The 21,155-nt window shown below is 38.8% G+C and overlaps 2 protein-coding genes across 4 annotated transcripts in view; one reads left to right on the top strand and one right to left on the bottom strand.

The window, feature by feature from the left end:
• Positions 1-3,348: 3,348 nt before the first annotated feature.
• On the bottom strand, positions 3,349-11,330 carry LOC117805365. Of its 2 annotated transcripts, XM_034674062.1 has the most exons (16): positions 10,852-11,328; positions 10,733-10,772; positions 10,495-10,642; positions 7,586-7,718; positions 7,310-7,367; positions 6,815-6,929; positions 6,598-6,695; positions 6,191-6,318; positions 5,633-5,793; positions 5,479-5,551; positions 5,354-5,387; positions 5,147-5,174; positions 4,944-5,038; positions 3,977-4,497; positions 3,822-3,892; positions 3,349-3,650 (listed from the first exon to the last, which is right to left on the bottom strand). In XM_034674062.1, the coding sequence occupies exons 1-16, from the start codon at positions 10,872-10,874 to the stop codon at positions 3,454-3,456; spliced, it is 1,923 nt and encodes a 640-aa protein (XP_034529953.1). In that variant the 5' UTR covers positions 10,875-11,328; the 3' UTR covers positions 3,349-3,453. The 2 variants fall into 2 exon arrangements, with proteins under 2 accessions (XP_034529953.1, XP_034529952.1); XM_034674061.1 differs by having other exon boundaries at positions 3,822-4,497; positions 10,852-11,330.
• Positions 10,902-21,155, top strand: part of LOC117805364 (ATP-binding cassette sub-family D member 2-like) — a 51,542-nt gene continuing 41,288 nt past the window's right edge. The window contains exons 1-5 of one of the 2 annotated variants that reach the window (XM_034674059.1): positions 10,902-11,215; positions 13,042-13,147; positions 15,783-16,879; positions 18,551-18,731; positions 20,665-20,786. In XM_034674059.1, coding sequence (XP_034529950.1) covers positions 15,950-16,879; positions 18,551-18,731; positions 20,665-20,786 — 1,233 coding nt within the window. In that variant the 5' untranslated portion in view covers positions 10,902-11,215; positions 13,042-13,147; positions 15,783-15,949. The remainder of the gene's footprint in view (positions 11,216-13,041; positions 13,148-15,782; positions 16,880-18,550; positions 18,732-20,664; positions 20,787-21,155) is intronic. The other variant, XM_034674060.1, reaches the window with a different exon arrangement.

Raw genomic sequence — 21,155 nt, 5'->3', positions numbered from 1 at the left:
AATATTAGTTGGTGCCTAAGCAAAACTTCTCACCAATCTAGTAGCACTGAAGGTAAAAAGTTCTGTTGCTATGGGTTTTCATTATTCAATTATTTAATTTATATGTAAGCTTGGCAACACATTTCTTCAATTAATATTTTTTCCATTTACCAATTTTTGGGGGTTGGACCTTTAACCCCAAAATGGTTGTTTTTACTTTCACTCTGTGGCTAGTTTGACCCAACCCAAACCATGAACACATGTTCTATGCCTCTGTATGTCATGAACCAAATACAATTGCTAGTTGCAGAAAATGAAAAATTGTAATATCCAGCATAGAAGATGGTTGCCTACAACCATGTCAATATCTGATTGAGAATTGTAATTAAGTATTTCATTATACCTTGAACATTATAGTAGTGCCTGTGTGTTGTGAAGGTGCCTAATGGCTGTTTTTGAGTCCAAATCCCTGCAGAGGATGTATTATGTCATGGTTTGTCATGTGTGTTATGACAATGAGGTTCTGCAAAGCTTTTAATTTATTCAACATGTACATAATTGCAACTTCACCTGTGATGAAATATTATTTTTTTACTATAATTTTATGTATTAATATTTTTGTCTTCCTCCATAGCCTTATGTACAAATAGCAGAGCATATCTTTATATGTAGTTCTCGTGTTGAGGAGTAAGCTTTATGGTAATTGGCGATGTTGTTTTGTAAATTTGTAAAACTGTGTAAGGTTACATTTCTTAGTCTGATACACATGTTTTTTTTGTGTAGCAAAAGCTGTTGAAAGTAGACTGTGTGCTACCTTTGTCTAAAAATACAGAATAGAGAACTAAGGCATTACCAGGCTGAGCTGTTTTCTGTGTCAAATGAACAGACCATGTTATATTAAGAACAGTCCTTTACTTGGGCACATCTGTCCAAAGCAATGATAAATGATTGGAACATAATACCAAAGTTACTGCTCATAAACTGTATTGACGCATCAAAGTGGAAGGAAATACTCGCACCAATTATTGTGATATTATTTTGCTTTATCAGTCTAGTGTAATGTTAACATACGGATATCAATAGAATTATCAGGTTAACTTATACCACATTATTCTCATAAACTGCTATTGTTCTTGAATGGCATACAACCTTCACATTTAAAAGGCCTATAACGTACTTGTAAGCATAAAGATAAAATAATGGATTTTCCCAAATGGGACAATTTTGGTTGAATTTCCAAATGGATAGAAATAATGAATGCTGATCATTCTGTGGCATACTGAAGTTACTTTTGTTTACCTTGAAACAGTCATTGGTTTCCATTCACATCAATAAGCCATGAAAATCAACTCATAGACACATTCATTTTACTTAGAGTACCTATAAAATGATGTCACATTTTAACTAATGTAAGAATTTGAAGAGACTAATCATACCTTTGTTTAAAAAAATGATTAGCAGCATTGTGAAATTTCTTCATAACTATTCTGAACCATACTTAAAGTTACTGTTCATCAAATGTATTGACCCTTCAAAGTGGAATGAAATACTCATATGGAGCTGGTGCAATGTTAACATACAGATATCAATGGAACTGATTATCAGGTTAATTTACACCACATTATTCTTATAAACTGCTGTTGTTCTTGAATGGCAGACAACCTCCACGTTTGAAAAGCCTATCACTCTAAAACAGGGGTGTCAAACTCATTTCAGTTCAGGGGCCACATACAGCCCAAGTTGATCTGAAGTGGGCCGGACCAGTAAAATCATAACATAATAACCTATAAATAATGACAACTTTACATTTTTCCCTTTGTTTTAGTGCAAAATAGTACAAGTATGTGCTGAAAATGTAATCAACTATCTTTCTACAAAAACAGTTCTCCATGATGAGTCTCATAGTGGGGCAGAACATTTTACTCTTTAAGCACTGAAACCTGCTGCAAACACACCAAACAAGTTATCAATTCACCTGACACAGAGTGTCATTTTTACTGCAAAAGAACAGAGAGATTAGAATAATGAAGAAGGTAAAGTTGGCTATCCTGGACCCCTCAGCTACGAAAGGAACTGTTTGCTTGCTGGACAGTGTTGTATGCAGGGGTGTTGTGCTAGTGTTAGTAGTTAGTGGATCATCTCATAGTGCTCTAAAAAGACTTAATGAATCTCAACCGGATTATGCAAACAGCAAGTCATCTATTTTCTCACTTTGAGAAAAAAGTCCCGGGAAAAAGTGCTGTTCAGGTGCGCTCCATCAGCACTATGATTGTATGCGACCCTCAGAAGACAAATTTAAAATAGTAGTTACTTTTATTGAAAATTTGCAGTTAATGTCTAATCTGTCATTTTTTCACTTTGCAAAGTCGTTCCGTGGGCCGGATTGCAACCTCTGGCGGGCCGGTTTTGGCCCGCGGGCCGCATGTTTGACACCCCTGCTCTAAAAGCATAAAGATAAAATAATGGATTATCCCAAATAGGATAAATTTTGGTTGAAATTTTAAAATGGATAGAAATAATGAATGCTGATCATTTTCTGACATATTGTGGGGTTACTTTTTTTTTATTGGTTCCCATTCACATACATAAGTCATGAAAATCACCTCAGACACATTCACTTGGCTTAAAGTACCTATAAAATGATGTCAAATGTTGAATAATGTAAGAACTTAAAGAAACTATTTATACTTCACCAAAAATGATCAGCAGCATTTACAACATTTCATAATTTCTGTGAACCAGTCGAAGATATTCCCAAGTCAATCATCACAGAAAGATAATTAACAGAAGAAATTATTTCTAAACTGCCTGTAATGTTAAAAGATGTAACAGTTCCCTACAATCTCCTAAAATGACAGATCAGAGAACAGTCCAAAGGTGGAGAAAAGTAGCTCTGGTTCAAAATGTGTAGGATGATTTTTGTTAGATTTTCATTTGATCCAAGGAGAGTTGTCTCTAAACCACAGAAACTACTTTAGTAGTAAAAGCATTAATACAGGAAACAGATGGTCTCAGTAACAGTGATAGAGTATTGAAAGCTGAGTAAGATCACTGTATGAGGCTGCTCCTTGTTCAAAGATGATGTGCTGTTCAGCTTCTAACATCCAGCTGTGATTTTTGCCCTCTACAGCAGGAAGGATAGTAAATGTGCACTTTAGTGAAACAGTTGCATTTTTTCAATGTGAGCCAACCATGTGTGTTTCTACAATTTAACAGGAATTACAAAATGACTAATAAAAAAGTGATGTAGAGTATATTTAATTACTGTTCAAGCCGTAAATGTTTTGCTAGAGTTTATATTCTAAAGAAAAAAAACTTCATGACACTTGAATATGTATATTAGAAAAGAAATAAAATCATGAACCATAGTAACACTTCAAGGCTTTATTTTACTGTCTCTTCTTTAACCAACTTCAAACAATAGGTGTTGAACAAACTCGAATGCATTTTCTTTATCTTCTACATCCTTCTTACTTAATTCCTTCCTTCCTTCCTCTGCTGAAGCAGGAGTAAAATGTCAGCTATTTCCTCAAGTGTCTCCCTCTCTTCTGAGAGTCTGTTAGCCCTTCTGGCAGATGTGACCTCTTCCCTCACTTCATTTGATAGATCTGTCATCAGCCGGCCATTTTCTTCTTGCCCTCTCTCATTTCTGCCCTTACTCTCCTCCTTACCTAAACCAGTAGCAACAGAGTGGAAGAAAACAAAATACAATTCAACAAAATATCAAGGTTTAATTCTGTATTTGTCAGTGAAATCTTTTTAACTTTACTCACACTGAATCCTTTACAAATATACATTTACACATGAACTGGCACACTTAGTCTTTCACTCTAATATTATACCTCTGCAATCGGTCTTGCTCAGAGCGTCTACCAAGGAGTTTCTGGGTCTCTGCAGGATCACTTTCCCGTCACTGTTTGTAGCAGAGGATTTGTTAATAATCCTGTTATCTGAAAAGCAACCAGATTTAGATTTGCTCTTTTTCCAGGGTGCATGCCTTTTTTCATTCCCCATGTTGCTGGACGAAGGCGTGTGTGTATGTGGCTCTGAAGTGGTGTTAGTCTGCCTCCCTGTGGCCGGATGCTTTACTGACACATCAAAAGGTGGCAGGAACAAGTTGAAGGCAGTGGCTTTGGATGCACCCTGTTCAACAAAGCTGCACTGGGTTGCGACATCACATTTCTGAAGTGTGGGTTTTTCTTCAGTTTGAGTTCCTGCATCTCGAGTTTCACTGGATGTCTTCTTGCATTTGCACAGCTCGAAGCCCTGAGCTTTGGCCAGGGCTCTGGGGGATTGAAACTGCACTGTGCTACTTCCTAGTTGTTGGCTGTTGCTTCCTACAGCTTTATCTGAGCATGTCACAGACTTCATAACTTCCTCTTTATCTCTGAGGTTCATTTGAGGTTTTAGGACTGGGGATAGAGAGCATGGTAGGATGTGCCTTTCGCCATCTTCACAACAGGTTTTGCCCATACATGACGTAGCAGCGTTGAGACGTAGCTGATAGCATTTTTCACCCTAAAATGCCATTGGAAACACACAAACACAATTGTTTGATATTGCAGAGGGAACAGTGGTTACTCGTGTTTTTTTGTATAGCACCAAATCACAACAAACGTTATCTTAAGTTGCTTTTGCAAACAGAGCAGGTCTAGACTGTATTCCATGTTAAATTATTAACAAAGACCCAACATCAGGGTACGATAGAAAAACCGTGATGTCGGGTCTTTGAAAAACTTCCTTTAACAGGCAGAAACCTGGAGCAGAACCAGACTCATGTTAGACAGCCATCGGCCATATTTCCTATCCTGTTGCTGACAGGATAGTATCTATTGATGGATCATTGGTCTCCTAACACTGCACAATTTCTGTATGTGTTACAATAATAAAACTTAACTTTTAATTTTGACTCTTACCATCCTAGAACAACAGAAAGACATACACAAAGTCTGTCTGGAACTTACATCATCTGAGTCTGAACTCAAATAGCCTTTTGCACAAGGGTAACTTGGTGAGATGCCACGGACATTCTTTGGGCCATAGTCGTGCTGAAGATAAGCTGTTGGATTCAAATATATAGACACATATCATCAACATATAGTCTTGACCTTATTTTCTCCGGCATGCAAACTAATTTAGTTAGATTGGAAATTATTGAGACACTTACAACAGTTCATGTCAGTGCATTTGGAGAGCTGTGGATAAAAGAAAATGACATGTACATTTGCAGTTGTAAGTGCATAATACATAATCTTCAAAGCTTTTCACCCGCCCCTGATTTTTATTCTTTTTACATTTTTGAATCAATGTTTATTCAGTAGCAGTTTTACAAACTTGCTAACAGGAACAGATGTACTTCTTGTGGTTAGCTTACCTCCACTGCCATGCACTGTGAGACAGGGACAGTTCTGACAGTAAAGAAAGAAAACCCATATCATGTGTAAGGCAGTTTAAAAAAAAGATGATACACAAATATTCAATAGTAATATTTACACATACTGTGGTGTTGATGATCTGACAGGTGCTTCATCTCTGAGATAGATCTTTGATGTTTCTCTCCCAACATGAGGACCTGAAACCAAACTTTGAGTTAACTCTAACAAGGAGGTTGTTTTGGTTTTGTAAAAGTGTAAAACATTATTCCCCCTCTCACCTTCTGGTTCATCAGTGCTGAACCCTCTAAAAACATCTTCCTCAAACTGCTGCTCAGTCTCCAACTGATTCAGAGTGAAATCTAACATGGGCTCTGTGTCCTCTGGTTGGTTAAGGGAGAAGGCGACCTCATGTTCAGCATGTTCTCTGGCTTCGGTAATACTGTGTGAAGACACACATGTTTTGAGTGATTACAAAATCAACAATTAGATCAACAATATCAATCAATCTTTATTCATATAGCGCCATATCACAACAAATGTTATCTAAAGATGCTTTTACAAACAGAGCAGGTCTAGACCACTCTATGTCAAATTATGAACAGAGACCCAACACCAATACTAGATACGATCCAGTCCCCTCTTACTGACAGGACTCAGTCTGATCTCATCTTACACCACCATGAGCATTGCACCTTGCAAGTTACAGTGGCAAGGACAAACTTCCTTTAACAGACAGAAACCTCTAGCAGGACCAGACTCATGTTAGACACACATCTGCCTTGACCGAAAATAAGAGAATAGAAAAAAAATCACTCAATTTGTAGTGTTTATCTCACTCTTGGTCAGGACTTCCAAACAGGACTTGGGCTGCTGTGGGTGTCTCCAGTTGGGAGAGGGGTGGGTTTGATCTATCTGACCAGGGAATGCTGTCAGTCATACCTCTGGGTTGGGAAAAAGGCTGAAACTAGCATACAAATTTAAGTTGAATATCAAGGTAGAATCATATTTCATCAGACAATGTCAAGTATTAGGGCTACAAGGTTCTTTACAGTTCATAGATAGCTTCAAGCAAAAGACACTGTTGGTAAAGCTGGTGTTTTGTTTATGTGTATTAAATCAGTGGATATTACACAAACAAACACCTGACAGGCAGTGTTACCATGCATGTGTTATGTGTGCAACTGTAATCATGGCATAACATGGTTACTGTTATATTTAAAAAATGTACAGTTCTTGACATTACCTCAGACTGCCCCAATCCTGAGGTGTTCCAGGGTGAAGGAGAGTAGTGGAGAGGTAAGTGTGCCTGTGTCTGGTCTCTTTGCTGCAAGGGGAATATTCCTAAGGAGACCAGGTTGCTTTTATTTCCCCCAAAATGATTGATTATGTAGCTTACAATTTAGTTTCCTCTATAATTAACTTAATTAATATCTGTTTTATAAAAGCTATTGTAACACAACCTTGACCTGAGGAAGCTGATGAGATGGAGGAGAAAGGACTGAGGGGGTCAGTTTTGGGTGGCAGGTAGTCAGATGCACTGTTGTCTGAGAATGCTGACTCAAGCACTGGTGACAGCTGGGGGAAAGGAGAGTAGGTGACTGTTCAGCAGTTTCATCATTTAAAGTCTTCTTCTTTGATACAGAACAATGCTGTGTTTTGTAAATTATAGTCACATTTCAAGTAAAACAGACAATTAATTATGCTAAGGAAAGCAGCCACCTGCACTAACGTTGCTGCCACAATCCTGCTTTTTTATTCTATATATGGCCAGATTAAAAATAAGATCATGATGCCAAAAATTGGGTCGTTAGTGGACTAATCTCAAGAGCAGTAGTCCAAATGTCACTGTGGAAACATCACTCGTACAATGTCTATAGTCCTATATCTTGTTCATTATCAGCAAATGTTTCTCAGATATGAAATGTTAAAAGAAAAAAATATACACAGTGACAAACCTTTCGACATTTGAATCCTTGTGGAATTACATGCTTTCCTTTTCTCACTCCTTGAAGGCTAGACATAAATGAGAGCACATGAAAGCAGCAAGATTGCAATGGAAACATGTATTTTTGGTTACTCAGGAGCTGATGGGTAATGTTTGGATTGCATGACACTGATGTCATAGTCAGAAACCAATGGCTGGATCCTTAATCGGCAGGTCTAGGGTTAGATCCAGCATCCTATGCGTTGTGACAGTAGTTGCTTTATGAGCAACCACAACCAAGCTCTACCTGTACTGAGGATGGCCCTCGACAAGATCCAGCTTTGATGGAGAGCAGGGACTCATTGGGAGTACCAGGAGGTCATTTCTCTTATGCTTGGATCCTCCTTTACTGCTGCCCAGAACTGCCACCTTAGGAGGATCTGAAAAACAAGAACATTGCAACTTCTGTTATTTCAAGAGATCGACCAACAAAGTCAATGTTTCACCAACTGGAAAAATACTTTTCTTTATCACAATATCTGAACATGCTTTTAAAAGTTGCACTTAAGTTGATGACTACATGGTTTTTGTTTTTTGTCCAAACTGATGTCCTTTTTTTAATCAAACTTTGATCGATTGTTGTTATGTATCAGTGGTGTAATCGGGGGGGGTTAACCCCCTGATGCCATCATGTCCCAAAGACACGCGCTAAAGTGCCCTCTTGGATTCCACTGCAGTAGATAAAACTTTAAAAATGGCCTTGTCTGGTAACCTTTCAAAGGGAAATGCATGAAAAGGTGCACTCTGGATGTCCCAAGTATGAAAGAAACATAAAAAGTGCACTCTGGATGCTCCTTAAATGTATAAAGCGTAGAAAAAGTGCACTCTGGATGTTCCTTAAATGTATAAAACATAGAAAAAGTGCGCTCTGGATGTTCCTTAAATGTAAAAAGCGTAGAAAAAGTGCCCTCTGGATGGTCCTTAAATGTATAAAACGTAGAAAAAGTGCCCTCTGGATGCTCCTTAAATGTAGAAAAAGTAGAAAAAGTGCCCTTTGGATGTCCCAAGTATGAAAGAAACATAAAAAGTGCCCTCTAGATGCTCCTTAAATGTATAAAAAGTAGAAAAAGTGCCCTCTGGATGCTCCTTAAATGTATAAAAAGTAGAAAAAGTGCCCTCTGGATGCTCCTTAAATGTATAAAAAGTAGAAAAAGTGCCCTCTGGATGCTCCTTAAATGTATAAAAAGTAGAAAAAGTGCACTCTGGATGCTCCTTAAATGTATAAAACATAGAAAAAGTGCCCTCTGGATGCTCCTTAAATGTATAAAAAGTAGAAAAAGTGCACTCTGGATGCTCCTTAAATGTATAAAACGTAGAAAAGGTGCACTCTGGATGCTCCTTAAATGTATAAATTGTAGAAAAAGTGCCCTCTGGATGCTCCTTAAATGTATAAAAAGTAGAAAAGGTGCCCTCTGGATGCTCCTTAAATGTATAAAAAGTAGAAAAGGTGCACTCTGGATGCTCCTTAAATGTATAAAACGTAGAAAAGGTGAACTCTGGATGCTCCTTAAATGTATAAATTGTAGAAAAAGTGCCCTCTGGATGCTCCTTAAATGTATAAAAAGTAGAAAAAGTGCACTCTGGATGCTCCTTAAATGTATAAAAAGTAGAAAAAGTGCACTCTGGATGCTCCTTAAATGTATAAAACATAGAAAAAGTGCCCTCTGGATGCTCCTTAAATGTATAAAACATAGAAAAAGTGCCCTCTGGATGCTCCTTAAATGTATAAAAAGTAGAAAAAGTGCCCTCTGGATGCTCCTTAAATGTATAAAACGTAGAAAAGGTGCACTCTGGATGCTCCTTAAATGTATAAGTTGTAGAAAAAGTGCCCTCTGGATGCTCCTTAAATGTATAAAAAGTAGAAAAGGTGCACTCTGGATGCTCCTTAAATGTATAAAACGTAGAAAAGGTGCACTCTGGATGCTCCTTAAATGTATAAATTGTAGAAAAAGTGCCCTCTGGATGCTCCTTAAATGTATAAAACGTAGAAAAGGTGCACTCTGGATGCTCCTTAAATGTATATAAACATAGAAAAAGTGCGCTCTGGATGCTCCTTAAATGTATAAAACATAGAAAAAGTGCCCTCTGGATGCTCCTTAAATGTATAAAACATAGAAAAAGTGCGCTCTGGATGCTCCTTAAATGTATGAAACGTAGAAAAAGTGCCCTCTGGATGCTCCTTAAATGTATGAGACGTAGAAAAAGTGCACTCTGGTTGCCCTTCTAATGTACTAGTCATAAAAAAGCGCCCTCTTGATGCCCCTCAAGTGTATAAAATGTAAAAAAAGAAAAATTTTAAAAGGGGCCGTATGGATACCCATGTAATTCATTATGTTATGTTAGATTAATTATGTACTATAATCAATAATATAGAAATACATAAATTGTTTTGTTTTCCATTTTCATAATTCAATTTCCAGCACAAATGGCCACATAAATATTTTCCAGAATGCAGGGAATTAAGTCTTAGCTGCTCAAAATGTTCTGGGGGAGGACCCCCAGATGCCCCTATTGTTAACGCTGCCTCAATACATTTAAATTCACCCTTAACTGTGAGTACCAGGTGTTTGAAAGCAGGGGTTCCCAAACTTTTCAGCCTGTGACCCCCGAAATAAAGGTGTCAATGACTCGTGACCCCGACTGTCCCTCAAAGTGATTTAATGTGGCTTCATTTAGCTGGTCTGCAGAAAATGACCCTACCTATATGAGCATGTGTCTGTGTTTCCTGTGCTGTTATGAATGAACCTGCTGCTACTGATGCTTTTGATAATTATTAATCACTAACCCTAAACTGAGGAGTCATCTGGGAACAAAGAAAGGCAGAAAACTCATTACACTTTCTATTTTCAAGGTTTTATTTCAAGTTTAGCTACTATTTCTGTCTATATTTTTTACCCTAATGGGTAAAATGTACTATTTTTAGATAACTCATTTTTTAAAAAACATTCTGGAAGATATCTCACAACCCCCCATTTGTGTCTCGTGACCCCCCAGGGGGTCCCAACCCACATTTTGGGAACCCCTGTTTGAAAGGAGGTGCCCTCTTTTGCTTGTTTTAGCCCCTGCCCCTCAAACAGTCTGAGTGAGTACGCCACTGATATGCGTTATAACCATTGTAACTACATTGTAATGTAATACTCAAACTAGACTAGTCACCTTTAGTTTGTTTCTGAGCAGAGATCTGGTTGACGATGAACAGAGTCACCAGGTCCATACTACCTGAGGTGGTGCCGCGAGGCGAGGCTGGCAGGGATATACCCAAGTTTCTCAGTTTCTGTTGCATTTTTCTTTTCTCAAAGAACTCCTGAAAAATACACAACAGCATTACTGTGATTTATTTCAGACAAGACTGCTGTCGCTACATAATGTTATAGGTGATATTCTGCTGTCTTACCCTCTGCTTCTTTGAGTCATTCCTCATCACTAACCGGTTCCTGCAATGAGCACGTACAGTGTGAACGTTATAGACAAAGCTAACATTAGATATGAACCAAAGTATCACACCTGTCTTACCTGGAACCCCCGACCCAGTTCATCTTAACGGTTTAACGTTCACCGGCTGAGAAACTATATACACTTCACGCCAACGGACACAGGGGACAACTCTGAGCTTAATATGTTTAAAGTTAGCTTTCTAACTCTGACACTGTTCACTAGCTTACAAAACTAACAAATATGAAAGGTTTTCAGTATATATATATACTTTCTACAACACGTCACGTTACCGAAATAACTAGAATACGCCGAGGAAATGTTACACAGTACGTTCATCACGCAACCAGTCGCGTTTAACGGGGGAGCGTCAGAGGAACAGCGACTGTCAAAACGTCAGGCAACAAGAAGTAGCATCAAGCTAGCGGCAACCGGAAATAAGTTGGTGAGTTATGCGTTCCTATTTCAAAATAAAATCAGCAGACCTCCACTATCAGCCCTCAGCCGGCTTAACCATAGACTACACGTAGACGCTGCATTGACTGGCTGAGTCGTACGTCAACGTTGCCGCCATGTTGAATGTGGCAATCTGTAAAGATGCGCGCGCACACACAGATGCGTAGAAATATGCCTTTTGATTGTTGTTAAATGACCACACTGGTGTAAATTTGACTTCTTACCATTAGTAGAGATTTCTAATACGCCACAAATGTTTAGAAGAAGTCTCCACAGCCTGAACATTAACTTTTAAAAACTCCTTCACTGCTTAAACAGAGTGAAACACCAGGACACCTGTTAAACATACTGTGACTCATCCTTCTAAAAGTGATTTTATTTCACATACAGCAGCTGTCTCATAATAAAGGTCAGTATAAATAAAGTCATCTTAGATTTAATTACTTTGATGTGTTTAGTGTTAATCATAATAACAGTCCTTTCATCCTGTCTTTGACAGAGTAAATCCCTTCACTTGTTCAATCTGTGAAAATGTCTCAAGCACAACTGACCTTAATACAATGCAACTAAAAAAACATATTCCTCAGCGTGGGCATTCAAAGGCCACAGAGCAGTGGTATGAAACAGAGAGAGAGGAAACGGAATCAAAACCCACGAATAGGCTGAAAATATGAAATTAGAATGAGTATATATTTGGAGCATGTTATGGATACAGGGGATCAAACTAACAAGAGTCAACAGAGCTGTATGAAAGTAGACTTATACTGGGTGAGTGATCAGAATGAATAAAGTGATCATAGTGAAAAAGTAATATGTTGGGCATATAACAGATAACAGTAACTACTGCACGTTTTTTTTTTTCCATTAAATGATATTTTATACAATTAAAAATTATGTAATTTCAGTAATGTAGTTTATCTATCATTCCACTGCTAAAAGCTGACTCACTGCCAGTTGTAGCCTTTTAGTCATTTGATAAACAGACTTTTTTTTCTAAATAATGATCGTTTTTAGTCCTTACATTAATTTGAATGCTTTATTGTAGAAACGGTTGAGTTGAGTTAAATGCAACGGAACATTTAGTTTTTTTCATAAACCCACAGTTTTCACATCTACTTGTGTTAGTTTACACGGCAGACCCGCCACATTCAATATGGCGGACACGCTGACGTATCTGAGCAGCTGGAAAGCACAGTCAATGCAGCGTCTACGTATCTATGTCTATGGGTCCAGCTGCAGACCTCCACTCTCAGCCGGCTAATGACTCCTCCAACGTGAAGTGGAAGCTCCCCTCCATCGTAGGACAGAAGTGACGTAAATCTAATCCTCCTTTGCGGTCTCAGCCATCTGATAGACTCCTCCAGCTCCAGCTCCTCCTCTATCGTTGGACAGAAACCCTTGTTTTTGTAATTCCCATTTGATCAGGGTGACAGCACAATTTTTATGATAAGAGAATGCATAAAACATGAACACAAACTGCACATTATAAAATCATAGACTGTATAAAATATGGACGTAGTATCCGTGACGTCACCCATCTGTTCCTGAGAGCTGCTTTGAAGCCAGTCGTCAGCGGGAGCCGTATTGGAAATGCGTAACTCAACCAGGCAGAGTGTGACATAAAGGGGCAGAGTTTGAGCCTCCTAGCCAACAGCTATGTGTTCCCAACCGGGAGTCAAGTCAGTCATGACCTTATTTGGGCAAAAACTCATAATCTTAATATCTTTCTGAACTGTCGCGTTAAACATGTTTATTTCTGCTGTAAAGATTGTCTTCTTTGAATGGGTGTCTATGTGGTTTCCTGTGTTTCTGCAGCCAGCCTCTAGTGGATTCTCGATGAATTGCAGTTTAGAACACTTCAGCATGGGCTTCATAGTTTGAGACTGCAGGTTGCTGCTTGGATAAAATATTTCTGCCTCACGTAAGTCCAAAAGTCTGCAAACCAGTTGTGTATATTAAAACAGTCCAGTTTTTGAATTTTCCAGTTGAGGAGTTAGTCCTTTTTACAGACATAAAAGCTAGACCAACAATGCGTTGGGTTGCTCTTGGCTGTATATTGTCCATCACATTTCCAAGTATGCAAATGTGTGGATGCTATTTTTAAAAAAGGACAACAACGAGGAAACTGAGATATTTAATGTTGACAACACAATTTTAACTCTATTTTACAAATCTTTTATTGAAAGCATCCTTTTTTATTGTATTTTACGCTGGTATGACAATGCTAAAATTACACACAAAAAAACAAATTGGGGAAAATTGTAAAGATCTGTGGGAAAATTATGGGGGAGCAGCAAGCTGTCCTGCAGCAGCTGTGCCTTAGCAGGCTGGCTGTGAAGGCAGACAAAGTCTGCATGGACTCATTACACCCACTCTCAGTGGAGTTTCAGCTACTCCCTTCTGGCCGGAGGTATAGATACCCAAAGATAAGAACAAATCATGCCAAAAACTAATTTATTACCATGGCAATAAGTCAATTAAATAAGATGCACCAGTGATCTAATTAAGGTTGTCTACAAGTGCACCCATGTTATTTTATTTCTTTGTATTTAAACTGTGATTGTTGTTCACATTGGGCTAGCACTGATTACTACTGTGAATATGATGTCATGTCTGTGGAGGGTTTTTTTTATTGTAGTCATGAGAAACAGCTACTATGGTTTGTTTGGATCATTTTGTTGTGTGTGTCTGATGTACCTGTCATGTTGTTGTGTTTTTTAAGCTGTGCTGTACCACAAATTGCCTCTTGGAGGACATTAAAGTTTTCTAATCTAATTTAAAAACTTCCTTCTGACGGTGGAGGGGATCTCAGCATGGAGCCTGCAAGAGAGCCGGCTGAGAGTGGAGGTCTGCAGCTGGACTGTCTTGAATATTTGCAAGAGTACCCTACTGCAGGCATGATGGCGCCGCCACAACATCCACACCGGAAGTCCATACCGGATGTCCATACCGGAAGTTACAAAGCTAAAAACGTTGCAATAACACCCACACCGGAAGTCCAAACCGGAAGTTACAAAAATAAAAGCCTTGAAAAACAGGAACGTGAACGCAAAATAAAAGCCTTCAAAAACACGTAGGTTTACGCGTAATTCTATGAACTTTTTTGCACTTACATTTTCATCGTATCAGTATTATTGATTTGTTGATTGACTCCAAAAGTGTATAGGCTGTTGAGAATTCAAGTTACTTAGAAGCCTGCACGAATCACTAAGTTATAGTGTTAACGTCTCAGCCATGCACAGCCTTTTGTTCCGAGTGTGTGTTGAAATACTTAAAGCTGATTATGATGCTGCCGTGATGACATCTGCATATGCCTCTCTTGTTTTGTCTGGGTCATATGTTATTTTATGTTGTGTTAGCCTGACTGTACCTCAGTACAGTTTGCTGTAGTGTTTGTTCCAAATTACCTTGCATGCTGTCTGCCTATGTGATCACATGTATAGATTAATGAATGAATTAAATACAGATCCAGAGTAGATCCACAGTCACGAGAGAAGAGCAGAATGTTATCTATGGTGCAGGGGCGAGTGGAGGAGGAAAATGTAGGGGTGTGTGGTGACTGTTTCTTTTTTAACATAATTTGTAACACGTTACAATGACACAGTGACAGGGGTGTTCATTAACCACAAGAACAAACGGAGGGAATGGTTTCTCCTTCTATTTTGAGACATTAGATGGGCGTAAACACTCTGAGCTTGTCAAACAGTTTTATTCAGATTGAATGCTTGATGCATGTACACCAATGTCTTAACAAGATCACTTTATTTGGCGTCCATGAAAACATTGAAGTTGGAACCTTCAATTAGAATGACTAGAAAAACTGCAAATGTATACATAGCTACTGTTTCTTTCCATCCAACCCCTACTTGAAATGTAGAATTATACTTTATTTTATGTTCTTTTAATGTTATATGTATGATGTCTTAACCCTTTTGTATTGATAATGTTGTACTTGAAAAAGAACAATGCACTTTTGCTATTACAAACTCCAAATCAACATAAAATATTAGGACTAAAATATTTCAACTTGAGGCACCACTGTCAGCCACTGATGATAGATGTACAGTACACAATCCTGGGGAGCCTCTGTTGTTTTTGTGGTGAATATAGATCTCTGTGTACAGCTTGAGTGTATTTTCCCTCTTACTTACAGTCTTTTCCTTCTCATCCCCTCCCCCCACACACACTAACACTCTACATTATTCTGTTCTTCATACACAGCGGGATCTCTCTCACTCACTCTCTCTATCACAATTAGCTTTCTGCTAATTGATTTAGCAGCGACAGACTAATGCAATCAATACGCTACACGAAGAAGAAACTTCCAGTTCGAAGCATCCGGCATTGGGTAGAGAGGGGGTTAAAGAATCACTTCCGGTATGGACTTCCGGTATGGACTTCCGGTGTGGATGTTGTGGCGGCGCCATCTTGCCTGCAGTAGGGTGCCTCTCAATATTTGTGGTGCGCTGCGTCGTGCAGGGGAAGTTGCATGGCAATGGCTGTTTTATTTTGAAAGCCACAACCGGAAATAGCGCGTATGTTGTGTGTCTTCACAGACTGTGCTACAGAGAAGAGCAGGATGTAGCGGTACATGTATCAGGCTCGCTTTACATCAATCTAACCCTCTGAATTGTTGCTCTAATGTCGATGAGAGTGGGTAGCAGTCTGCTGTGAGGGATGGCTGTTGTAAGGATCGTGAACGGAGACTTCTAACGCTTAAAACATGTCCACCATCCTCGATGCGGCGTCCAAAGTGAGATGGGACCGCACGGCCAAGCGAGCTGTGTTTGTTGCTGCTGCTGCTTACGGAGTGAAAACCCTGTTCCCCATCATCTGTAACCAGCTGAGCAGGAACACAGCGCCCAGGAACAATGGTCGGGTCTCCAAGGAGGAGAATGGTTGTTTGATATCACAGAATGATGTTAGGAATCACAAGAAGGCATCCCCAGGAGTAAATGCGGAATTCTTCAAGCAGATCCTAGAACTTGTTAAAATCCTGTTCCCCCAGCTGCTCTCCAGAGAGCTCGGGTTGCTCTCCCTGCACTCGGTGGCTCTGATATCTCGGACGTTTCTGTCTATCTATGTGGCCAGCCTCGACGGTAAGATTGTGAAAACCATCGTGGAGAAGGAACCAAAGCGTTTCATCCTCCAGCTCATCAAATGGCTCCTCATCGCCATCCCGGCCACCTTTGTCAACAGCGCCATCCGGTACCTGGAGTGCAAACTGGCTCTGGCCTTCCGCACCCGGCTGGTGAACCATGCGTACCGGACCTACTTCACCGACCAGACCTACTACAAAGTCAGCAACATGGACGGGAGGCTGGCCAACCCGGACCAGTCTCTCACTGAGGATGTCATGATGTTCTCTCAGTCGGTGGCCCACCTCTATTCTAACCTCACCAAGCCGATCCTGGACGTGGTGCTGACCTCCTACACGTTGATACAGACCGCCAGGTCCAGGGGGGCCAACGCCAGCGGGCCGACCCTGCTGGCCGGGCTTGTGGTGTTCGCCACAGCGAAGGTCCTGCGCGCCTGCTCGCCTAAATTTGGCAAGCTGGTGGCCGAGGAGGCGCACAGGAAGGGGTACCTGCGCTATGTGCACTCCAGGATCATTGCTAATGCTGAGGAAATAGCTTTCTACAGGGGACACAAGGTATGCAGGGCTGGAGGACCATGTGTCAGAATACAGGAAATAACAAAACATAAATAACTCCTAGTCTGCATCAGTACAGGCTTTGTAGACTATGGGATTGTACTTTTATTTTCCTCTAACTATAGACACAACTGTGTCAGTATACCTGGAGTTAAACTCTCATAAAAAAAAAAAACATATTTAACACATCATTTAGTATTCTTTCCCTCCATTGCACAGATAAAATCAAGTTATATATAAAGCTACACACTTTATTCCAACTGATTACAAGCTATGACATACTTAAAATCAAGTTTGATTGTTTAAGATTACATTACTTCTCAAATGTGCCAACATGACACATTTTCAGCAGAGTATAAATAAACAGAAGAAATGCTTGAGCTTGCAATCAAGAGCTGTTTACAACTTTCTATGGTACAATATTCAAGGTGCAAAGTTTACTTTATTGTCATTCAATCATTTATTCAAACGTTACTCAGGTCCAGCAGTATACAAGATAAATAACAAGCTAAAAAAAAATAGACCCTATAAATAAATAGAATACATAAATACATAACCCAAAAGCCTCATCAATTAATCAATTATATAAATATAATTATATTCATTAATAAATAAAAAATATAATATCAATATGATTATTTTACTTATTATTTATATATTTATTATATTTCAGCTGAGAGTACAGTGGTGTTAGATGGTCTTTATAAAAGAAAAAAATAGAACATATAAATAAATAGAACATATACATTTTAATATAATCTAAAAGCCTATAGTAAATTAATAAAATATATATATTATATTAATTATGTATTTTATAAATAATTGTAACATAATTTTATTAATATAAATATATCAATTGATTGTAACTTATTATATGAATACAATTCTAATATTTATTATATTATATTAATTATTACTAATATATTTTTCAGCTGAGAGGACAGTGGTGTTTGATAGGCTTTATAAAAAATAAAAAAAAAACCTATAAATTAAAATAAATACATAAATACATAACCTAAAAACTTCTAGTAAATTCATTAAAAACATGTATATATTAATTATTAATTATATAAATAATCATAACACAGTTATAGTAATTTAATATAAGTTATATTAGATTTATTTTTATATATATATTTATTATATTACAGCTTGGAGTACAGTGGTGTTGGATAGTCAAATGAAAAAAAGAGACACTATAAATAAATAATATACATAAAGACATGACCTAAAATCCAAAAGTTAATTCATTTAAAAAAGCATTAAAACATTTACAAATTCAAATATTATACATATATTCATAATTATTGGTGTTATTCTTTATCAGTGATAGTTGAAGTTTGGATATCAGCCTTTTAATTCCACGTGCATAGTCAAATCTGTGAAATATTAATGTTATATGTGATTTTTATTATGAACAGTTTCCCTCTGCAATCTGAATGAATACTGGCCTAAAATATTTCATATCTGTCCAATCCTATTTAATCACATGTTATAAAATGTGTACAGTCATATATCAGATTAGTAAATACATATTTACAGGCCAGTTGGTGATGATATTTCATTTGGTTAATACAGATTCAAGCGTGGCTGAACTGAATCAATCATCAAAAATAAAAACCTGCAGTAAGTGGGTACAGCCTTTATGTTCTGACATAATGTCCTTGGCAGGTTGAGATGCGTCAACTGCAGAAATGTTACCGGGCTCTTGCAGACCAGATGAACCTGATCCTGTCCAAGCGTCTCTGGTACATCATGATTGAGCAGTTCCTCATGAAGTACGTGTGGAGCGGTAGTGGGCTTGTCATGGTTGCAGTGCCGATCATTACAGCCACAGGCTTTGCTGACAATGGTAAGAAGGATGTTTTGACTTGGCTGTATCTGATGGTATCTGGTTTGTAGTAAACCTTTTGTAGTTGCCTGTAATAGTTTGATTCTGACGTGTCAGCACATTTCAAACTGCACATGAGACTTGTGAACATTTCCAAAACCAACAGCTTCCACTTCCTCCTCAAACGGCGGCAGATTAACATCTGTGACAAAAACAGCGGCTGCCACCCACATCTTTCTGATGACATTTCTGTTGCATCAAAAAAAAAGAAGCAAAAACTGAATCCTTTGTTTGCTGTTGAGCATGAATCGTGTGTTTATGTTACACTGTCACTCCTGATACTTGAATCACTTATTCCCATGGTATTCTAATGCCCACAGGTAAAAGTTTGTGAGCGTGTAAGTTCATTGGACACATAAATAAATAACTCAATCTTTATTTGTATAGCACCAAATCACAACAAACGCTATCTCAAGATGCTTTTATCTATATTTTTATCTATATTTAGACCGTACTCTTATGTAAATTTCTTCTTCTTTTTTTTTTTTTTCATTTTTTTTTTTTTTTTCTATGTTAAATTACACAGACCCAACATCAATACAGGATACGATCCAGTCCCCTCTTACTGACAGGACTCAGTCTGATCTCACCTTAACCCACCATGAGCATTGCACCTCGCAGTATTTAGCTAGTTACAGCAGCAAGGAAAAACTTCCTTTAACAGGCAGAAACCTCCAGCAGGACCAGACTCATGTTAGACAGCCATCTGCTGAGACCGAGTTGGGGTTGGAAAGATGGATAGAGGAGAATAAGAGAGAGAGGGAGAGCGGTGATAGTGATGAGATGGATAGTAGTAGTAGTAGATAAAGTCACTGCAAGGAATCAGCAGTTCTGTTGCTCAAACAAACATGTCTACCAAGCACATTTTTGATTTAAAGGTGACATATCACGCTTTTTTCATCAATATATATTGGTCTAAGAGGTCCCCAAAACATGTCTTTAAAGTTTATGCTCAAAAAAATACTTTGAAATCAGATTTTGGTCTGCCTGAAAAACCCTCTTCTTCAGTCCTCCTCAGAACACTCTGTTTTCCCTCTGACCACGCCCCCTCAGGAAGTGGATGTGCCTCGGCTGTCCAGCACGTTGATCTAATGTTTACATGTTGGCTGAATATACACGGCTGCTCAGAGATCACGTTACTTCAACCCTCTGAATCTGATCCAGAATCTGATCCTGACGGAGAGGCGCCTGTAGCAGGACCTTTCTGAAGGATTGGTCACAGATTTAGTGTTTCTTGTTGTTTTATTTATCAGTATGTAGACGTGTGTCTTGGTACACAGCTATGAACATGTAGCTATGTGGCTATGCTAACTAGCGCTAGCACTTATCCATGATAAATAAAAATCATCCACTAGATCTTCAAATCTGCAGACGTGGGGAGTAAAACCGACCTCTACCAGAAAGGCAGCGGGACCTTTTCTGAAGGATTGGTCACAGATTTAGTGTTTCTTGTTGTTTTATTTGTCAGTATGTCGACGTGTGTCTTGGTACACAGCTACGATATGTAGCTATGCTAACTAGCGCTAGCACTTATCCATGATAAATAGAAATCATCCACTAGATCTTCAAATCTGCAGACGTGGGGAGTAAAACCGACCTTTGTGTTTATTAAGACAGCCTACAACTAGCATGCCTCCCTCCTAAGCTCCTTGTTAGCACACATGTGTGCAGGTAATGAAAAACAGAGGAGGGATTCAGTATTATTTTATACAGTCTATGGGCTGAACAAGCTCCGAGCTCTGACTCCGTGACAGACCGGATATTGTTGTTACGTAACAAAAACACGGAACAGGGACACATATTTCAGGTAGAGAACCATTAAAAAGTCCATTTTGCATGATATGTCACCTTTAATCAGCTGTCTCTGTCCTGTGTCTCTCTATCTGCCCTCTAGAAACAGCAGACGGGCACACACAGGTGATGGTGAGCGAGAGGACGGAGGCTTTCACCACAGCCCGGAACCTGTTGGCCTCTGGAGCTGATGCCATCGAGAGAATCATGTCATCCTACAAAGAGGTGAGGGAATGGTGAACTTACAGAGCTGTTTGTCTAAAAGAATCAGGACCACCTCTGCCTCAGCCTAAGCCTTTTGCACTGTAACCCTGCCTTGCAGGGGGAAAAAAGACAAAGACAGAAATGGGGACAATGCTGTTCCACCGCTGGGCTGATATTGTGAAAGGAAACAGAACAGAGTTAGTGTCTGTTTCAGTAGCGGAGCTGACAGGACATGAGTGTTTGAGGCAAGCAGCAACCTCCAGTCTTTAAATATGAAGCTCATGCGGAAATGCTAAAAACTGCAGTTTATTGAGCGTCCACTTCTGCAGATTCAAAAAAGACGATCTTTGCAGCAATGATAAACACGTATACAGCCTGGTTCTAAAGAAG

Source organism: Notolabrus celidotus, chromosome 21, assembly GCF_009762535.1.
Source record: "Notolabrus celidotus isolate fNotCel1 chromosome 21, fNotCel1.pri, whole genome shotgun sequence".
Classification (NCBI taxonomy): Eukaryota; Metazoa; Chordata; class Actinopteri; order Labriformes; family Labridae; genus Notolabrus; species Notolabrus celidotus.
Note: the sequence above shows the minus strand (reverse complement) of the source record. Positions and strands in the feature narration are given on the sequence as shown.